Below are 7,999 nucleotides of genomic sequence, written 5' to 3'. Positions count from 1 at the left end.
CAGTTCGGTTCACAAAATATGTATTATATTTTATTTGAAGAGAAGTACGTCTTACCAGGTTGGAGGTTATTATAAAAGAGGGCGATTCGATCTTACCGGAAATGTTAAGTACTAACTTTACAATTACAATACAATAGAATACAAAAAATTGGATGAATTAGAGTGAATTTAAGAGTGGCTTAGTCGCCATCTAGTGATTATTTCAGCTTTGTAATTGGTATAAATAATTTTAAAAAGCATTCAGATTTGTCTTCAACATTACCGGCCCCCTTGCCGTGAAGCGGCTAAATAAATCCCTAGCTACCCTAACATGTACAATTCTATTACTAGCTAAATTTTATAATTAATTTTTTTTTTTTCAAAAATATTACTTAAAAATAAATAGTGTAGTGCAAAGGTAAATAATTATTATTGCTTGTTTTATAAATACTGGTATTTCAGGGAATATATCTTAAAGGATTCGTGTCGCGTTATTCAAATTCAGAAGATACTTTATTAGCTAAAATAATCAATTTTTTTTTTTTTGAAATTGATAATATATCTATCTTATAACTAAATAATTCAATTAATGCATGAGTTTATAGATACTCCATCTAAAATACGGACTGTTGGTAGTTGAACAAAGTGTAAGTCGAATATTCGCAGTTGGTCTCACTTTAAATGCATAGGAAGAATACAAATCTTTGTTATTGGCCTTGTTATTTCGCCAAGATTAGTTTTAATTAATACAACTCTAACTTGTCCGTCAGTTCCTGGATATGTTTTGATTACACGCCCGAGACGCCATTCGGTCGAGGGAAGATTTTCGTTTTTGATCACTACAAGATCGTTGATTTTAACATTAGGTTGAGGAACTTGCCACTTATAGCGTTTATGAAGTTCTTTAAGGTATTCTTCTTTCCAACGCCGACACAATTCTTGTTGGAGAAATTTTACTTTTTCCCATCTGTTGATAATGGATAGAGAATTACCAATAACTTCGGGTTCGGGAGCAGAAAGTAAAGGACCGCCGCGCAGGAAATGTCCAGGGGTTAACGCTAGTAAGTCATTAGGATTTTCTGACATAGGTGATATTGGTCGAGAATTTAAACACGCTTCTATACGGGCTAAGGTGGTTGAAAATTCTTCAAACGTTAGCTTGCTGTTTTCGAGAACTTTTCTGAAATGAGTTTTAAAGCTCTTGACACCGGCTTCCCATAAGCCTCCCATGTGTGGAGATCCAGGGGGAATAAAGTTCCATTTTAACCCCTGGATACTAAAGTTATCAGAAACTTGTTTTGGAGCTGCTGCTAGCATTGTTTGAAATTCCTTTTTTAACGTGTTACTAGCACCAACAAAGTTGGTGCCGTGATCGGAAAAAAGTTCCTTTGGAAGGCCCCTTCTAGCCACAAATCTCGAAAATGCAGCCAAGAAAGCTTTAGTAGATAGGTCACTCACTGCTTCGAGGTGGATAGCCTTGGTCGAGAAGCATACAAAGACACAAGTATATCCCTTTGTAATGCGGCAATTTCGTCCACTAAAGCTTTTTATATCAAATGGACCAGCGAAATCGATGCCTGTGTATGTAAACGGAGGCGAAAAGGTACATCGTTCAGTAGGCAGTGCTGCCATTATCTGCTTTTGCATTTGTTTCTTATGAATTACACAAGTTTTGCAAAGACGTATTCGAGACTTAATTAGGTTTTTTACCTTTGGAATCCAAATATCATGTCTCAGTAATCGAAGAACCAGTGCATTTCCTCCGTGCATAGAAAGCTCGTGAATATAATCAATAAGGAGGCATGCGTAACGAGAATCATAAGGAATAATAATTGGATAACGTTCGTTATAGGAAAGAGAAGCATTACTTAATCTCCCATTAACTCTTAGAAGGTTATTAGAATCTAGAGATGGATTCAAAGATAGTATAGAACTTTTTCTGTGAATTGGTTTTTTGTCAGACAATAGTCGATATTCTGAAGGGAAATATTTTTGCTGCGCTATCCGCATGAGTTTATTTTTGACAAAATTTACTTCAGATTGACTAACGGTCCAAGTTTGAGGACGAGCAATCTTGTCCTTGTTTTTATATGAATGGTGAAAAAATCTATAAACATATGATAGCACTCTCAATGCTCGCGGAAGTGATGAAAACCGATCAAGAATATCTTCCATAGACTGGGTGCAAAAAGTCGCTGTGGGTTTATATTCTAAGTTTTCACTTTGTACAACATCTGGATGACTTTGTACCCACTGACTTTCTGGCTCCATGAGCCATGAAGGCCCTTTCCACCAAAGCGAGTTATTTTGAAGGTCTTGGGGTGATTTACCACGGGTAGCAAGATCAGCTGGATTTTGTGCTGATTTTACATGTCTCCACTTTGTATCTCCCACGTTTTCTAATATTTCGGTTATTCTGTTGGCCACAAATGTTTTCCATGTTCGAGGTGACTTATTGAGCCAAGCTAGAACAATGGAAGAATCAGTCCATAAATATAACTCATATGATTCAATTGGAAAATTTGGGACATATGTGTTTACGAGTTTTGATAACAGAACTGCTCCACATAGTTCCAATCGTGGAAGCGATACCTGTTTAATCGGAGATACTCTAGTTTTTGCACATATCAAATTGGAATCGATACAATGCTCGCTTTCATAGATTCGAATGTAAAGAGCTGCAGAAAAAGCTTGCTCCGAAGAATCACAAAAACCGTGAAACTGAATCTTTGTCGCAGGCCTATAACCAGTCCAGCGAGGTATCTTAAAGCATTTTATTTCGGGTAAATTTTGTATGAAGTTGTTCCATTTTACTGCTGAAATAGTTGTGAGATGATCATCCCAGGATGTGCCTTCTGACCATATTTGCTGCATCAAGATTTTTGCAGTTATGATCACTGGTGCAAGCCATCCCGCTGGATCAAATAACCGAGAAATTTGAGAGAATACTTCTCGCTTGGTGCAAGATGAAGAAACTTTCAATTTTTGAGTCGTGAAATAAAAATAATCTTCTTTTCCATTCCACCGAACGCCTAGAGTCTTAACTGAGCTGCCATCATCTAGATTTAAGAAGTGTTCACTTAAAACATGTTCAGGTGGCAAATGATTCAAAAGATAACACTCATTTGAGGTCCACTTGCGTATTGAAAAACCTGCGGAGTTAAACGCAGCAATTAACTCGTCTTGAGATTTACGCGCTGTAAGAATGTCGTGAGCCCCAGATAAAAGATCGTCTACGTAGAAATCTGACCTTATTATCTTCGAAGCCAGGGGGTATGTAGTTTCAATATCATCTGCCAGTTTTAGTAGTGTACGAAGTGCCAGGTATGGGGCACAGTTTACGCCAAAAGTGACCGTAAGAAGTTCATAATCTTCTATTTCAGAATATGGAGTGCTGCGATACAGAATACGCTGAAACGGTGTATCCCGTGCATCTACTACGATCTGACGGTACATTTTCTCAATGTCGCCGTTAAACACGTATTTGAAAAAACGCCATCGCAGTATGAGAGTTGGTAGATCACGTTGAAGTACAGGTCCAGCATGTAACAAGTCGTTTAAACTAGTTCCATTGCTAGAGGGACTGGAAGCGTTGAAAACAACCCGAACTTTAGTAGAAACACTCTCTGGCTTGATCACAACATGATGAGGAAGGTAGTAAGATGAAACTACACCATTTTCAAATCTTTCTTGGGCATCAACTTTTTTCATATGGCCTAACCTTATGTATTCAGAAATAACCTCTGAATATGTTGATTGCAAAACTGGATTACTGGCAAGAGACCTTTCTGAACGTAGAAATTGATTTAGCGCAATTTGTCTGGATAATCCTAGACCTCTGTTTATATTTGTTTTAGGTTTAAATGGTAGTTTTACTACATATCTACCGTCCTGTAATCTTCGCGTAGTATTTATATACAAGTCTTCGCAATACTGATCTGCATTAGAAATATTAGGCTTTGTATCTCGAATCTCTTCCAGCTCCCAAAACTTATTCATGTCAAATGAAATATCACTTTCAGTCTGACTAGATAGGAAGGTGGTAAAGGTATGGAAATGGTGTGGAAGAAGGCCTGACAACACCCAACCAAAAAGTGTGTTCTGAGCTATGAGTGAAGGTGAAATATGAAGAAGTCCTGGACGTATAATGGCAGGATAAAGATCAGCACCTATTAAGAAATCAATTTGCGATGACTTATTAAACGTTGGGTCTGCAAGTTTCAAACCTTCAAGAGAACCTAAATCCGTAAGTTGGAAAGATGAAACTGGTAAATGATTGGTCAAATGTTTTAAAACGATAGCTTGTCCGGTTATGGGCTTAGACGGATTTTCTTCATTGAGAAGTGAGAAGGTGCATAGTTTTTGAGCTGTAGCAGCATAAGCTGAATTAATACCACATATTTGCGAGTTAATTGAATGAAACGGTAACTTAAGTCGATTGTGAACTGGTTCTGAAATGAAGGACACCTCAGACCCAGGGTCGATTAAAGCTCGCAATACATGTTGATTTCCATTATGTAAAATTTTTATTAAAGCGGTTGCTAAAAGAACGCTTCTATCAAGGGTGGTATGGTAAGACGAGTGGTTTACTAAATTCGATAATTGTTGTGGATTTGAAGTGGACTGTGTGTTGGTTAGATTTGATGCTTGAGTATTGCTAGAAGTGTCAATCAAGGGTGATTGATTTACATTTTGAGATGAAGTAGAAGACGCAAAATGCAATAAAGTATGATGATGACCCTTGCAAGTGCTGCATGTATAAATACTCTTGCATTTGTTACTAGAATGTGTAACGGATAAACAATTTGTACAAATATTATTTTGTCGAACAAATTCATATCGAGATTTAACTGGTAATTCCAAAAATGTTGAACATTTGCGCAAAGGGTGTTGTCCTTTACAAACTTTACACGAAAAGTTAAATGTTTTTGTATGAAAAGCTTGAACTTTCATGTGATTATTTGGTTTTGTATTAAAACCCTTTTTTGCGAGGCTAGTAGTAGATGTTGATTGAACATCTGATATAGATTCTAAAATCCTATAACGCGATTCTAAAAATTTGTCCATTTGTTCCCAAGTTGGAACTTCACTTGGATCTTGAAGGGATTGTTCCCAAAAACTAAGTGTTTCGGTAGGTAAACGATTCGAACAAGCATAAATTAGCATTGGATCCCAATTCGACGTTGTGACTTTATGCGGTTTTAATGAAGCAAGACAATCATTTATAGAACTTCGTAATTCTTTAATTGCTTTTGCAGATTCAATTTGCATGCGTGGTAGGTTAAACAAAACTTTTACTTGATTATTCACCAAAATTCTTTTATTTTCGTATGTATTTTTTAGTGATTCCCACGCTAAATCAAAACTATCATTTGTTAAAGGGAACTTTGAAACAATAGCTTGTGCAGAGCCTTTCGTTTTAGAACGAAGATGAAACAATTTTTGCACCTGTCCTAACTTAGGATGGTTTTTATAAACGGCTTCAAACATGTCTCTAAAAGACGGCCAAGTGAGATAGTCACCGTAAAAGAAATCAGTATCACACGCTGGTACTTTTATACATTGATATGTTTCAGACGAATCTAAATTCCCAGCACTTCTATTTGTATTTGCATTTTCGTTTTTTAGTTTTGCGATTAGACGTAAAATCTCACCATGAAATGATATATATGTTTCACTAGTTGAGTTATATTTTGAATCAAGGACTTCAACATTATCACTTTCATCGTGAGTACATTTTTGAAAGGAAACCTTAAATTCTGACCACAATTCTTTTAACTCAATTTTGCGTGCCTCTAAACTATCAATTGTATGCAAATGCTCAGGTCTTTGTGAAAAAACATCGTAGGATTTCACTATTCGATCGGCGGCAAATATGAGTTCCGAAAGTGAGGTCATTTTGTTTAAAGCGTTTTGTATAAGTTAGGAGAAAGTAATAAAAAAAACAACTTTGGCTAACACAAAGTACTTTAAGTATTGAAATAGTACAATCGTACTGCAATGTAATGAAACACAGTAAAAAGTGAGAACAACTAACTTATTTCACTGATACTAATTGAGATGTATCTAACTTTTCCTTTTATTTTAATTCAACGAACGAATCCCTTAAATAAATCTCCGAAACCAATGTAATAGATATTTAGTTCTTGATTAAACAAAAATTAACTAATGTACATAATTCACTTTGCACTACACAAACCTGTTTTGATGATTTTTTTTTCTTTTGGCCTTGGACACTGCTTTGTTGTTTGCTGCTGCTTGTTGCTGCTTGCTGCCGCTAGCTGCTGTGTACAAGGGAAGTGATGCTGTGACTGATCTTGTTATCGTGTAGAGATGTTGATCAATGAAAGGGTTCTGATCTTGATTTAGATTATGTTGATTAATTATGTTTCGATAAAAGTGGTAATGATGTGATGATGATTGCAATGGTACAGATGAGTATTATATGCGTCAGAGATGCGTTTTTGGTAATTTGATGATGAGGTAATTATTTGATATACGTAGCGTTAATAAATGAAATAGATTGGTAGAAATAGATTGGTTTATAGATGATATTAATATTCCGGTGATGAAATTGACGTCATAAGTATGCAAATTTAATGGCAAAGTGTGTACTCGTTGTGTTGTTTATGATTATACGATAGATCTTGGTGTACGACTGATAGCATTCGATTTATGCTGAATGATGGAAGCAGCGGGTGGAGCTTTCGTCTGATGAATTGTAGGCATAGAGAAAGTTTGCACGAAATGTGGACTTCTCTTGACTGGATTTTGATTTTCTCTTTTTTCTTCCGTATATTTTTTGCGCATGCGTTGGGATGCTTGTTTAATGGTGAGTTATGGTAAAGAGAAGCGCTTAAAGGCTCACAGATCGGTGATCACATAAATTAATCGATTTATGGATTTGATTATATAATGAAAATAATTGATAATTTTGTGTAGATTGATGTTTTAATCTATCCGGCTCGAAGGACCAATGTTTGGGGTAGATTCCAACAAGATTAATAGTTAAAGATGTGGTTCCGAAAACAATTTAAAACACCAAGTCAGTTCGATTCACAAAATATGTATTATATTTTATTTGAAGAGAAGTACGTCTTACCAGGTTGGAGGTTATTATAAAAGAGGGCGATTCGATCTTACCGGAAATGTTAAGTACTAACTTTACAATTACAATACAATAGAATACAAAAAATTGGATGAATTAGAGTGAATTTAAGAGTGGCTTAGTCGCCATCTAGTGATTATTTCAGCTTTGTAATTGGTATAAATAATTTTAAAAAGCATTCAGATTTGTCTTCAACAAATGCAAAAGCTCAATTACTATCAATAAGTTGTACTTTAAAATCTCAAATAATTATTAAAATATACAAAATAATCTAATTAGTCATCACAGTCACAACATCCATCTGCACAACATCCCTCTGAGCATCCATCGCAGCACCCGTCGCAGCATCCGTCTGAACCCGAACAGCAATCACCCCCACAACACTCTTCTGTTGGGCAACAGCCCCCTCCTTCATTAGACCGGCGACACGCATAACAACAAAGTAAATAAGTCAAACAATCATCGGTCTCTGAATCGAAGCTCTCATCACAACAGTCAAGACAACAAGAACAACATCTTTCAAGACGAGACTTTTTTTTCTCTTTCTCATTACTTTCTCCAGTTGTGACGACGGCGTCACTTTCAGCCATTACTTCCGCCGTCATAGCCATTTCTTCTTCCAGCTGATTCCTTCCAACATTTGCTCTTGGCTGTTTATCAATTATTGGCTCCATAATATTTTAGAAATAAGTTTTAGAAAGGTTTAAACAATATAAAGTCTATACTGAGTCCTTAAACTCTTTATCCCCACGTGTTTTGTTCACCCAGTTAATGAATTAATTTATCAAAAGTGACTAATTGGAGACACCGGCTATAACATGAAATCAGTTGCGTATTATTATCAAACAAATATAAAATGTAGGTAAACCAAATAAAAAATATAAACAAAATAACAACACACAATGTTCGCGT

At 35.9% G+C, this 7,999-nt stretch overlaps 1 protein-coding gene across 1 annotated transcript; it reads right to left on the bottom strand.

Moving 5' to 3' along the window:
- Positions 1-421: 421 nt before the first annotated feature.
- On the bottom strand, positions 422-7,286 carry LOC129942331 (uncharacterized). Its single transcript, XM_056051204.1, has one exon. It carries the CDS (start codon positions 5,875-5,877, stop codon positions 652-654), a length of 5,226 nt encoding a protein of 1,741 aa, XP_055907179.1. The 5' UTR covers positions 5,878-7,286; the 3' UTR covers positions 422-651.
- Between the last annotated feature and the right edge of the window lie 713 nt (positions 7,287-7,999).

Source organism: Eupeodes corollae, chromosome 1 (genome assembly GCF_945859685.1).
Source record: "Eupeodes corollae chromosome 1, idEupCoro1.1, whole genome shotgun sequence".
In the NCBI taxonomy this organism is placed as follows: Eukaryota; Metazoa; Arthropoda; class Insecta; order Diptera; family Syrphidae; genus Eupeodes; species Eupeodes corollae.
Note: the sequence above shows the minus strand (reverse complement) of the source record. Positions and strands in the feature narration are given on the sequence as shown.

Coding starts and splice junctions, on each gene's coding strand:
- LOC129942331 (XM_056051204.1), bottom strand. CDS start 5,877: ATGACCTCACTTTCGGAACTCATATTTGCCGCCGATCGAATAGTGAAA.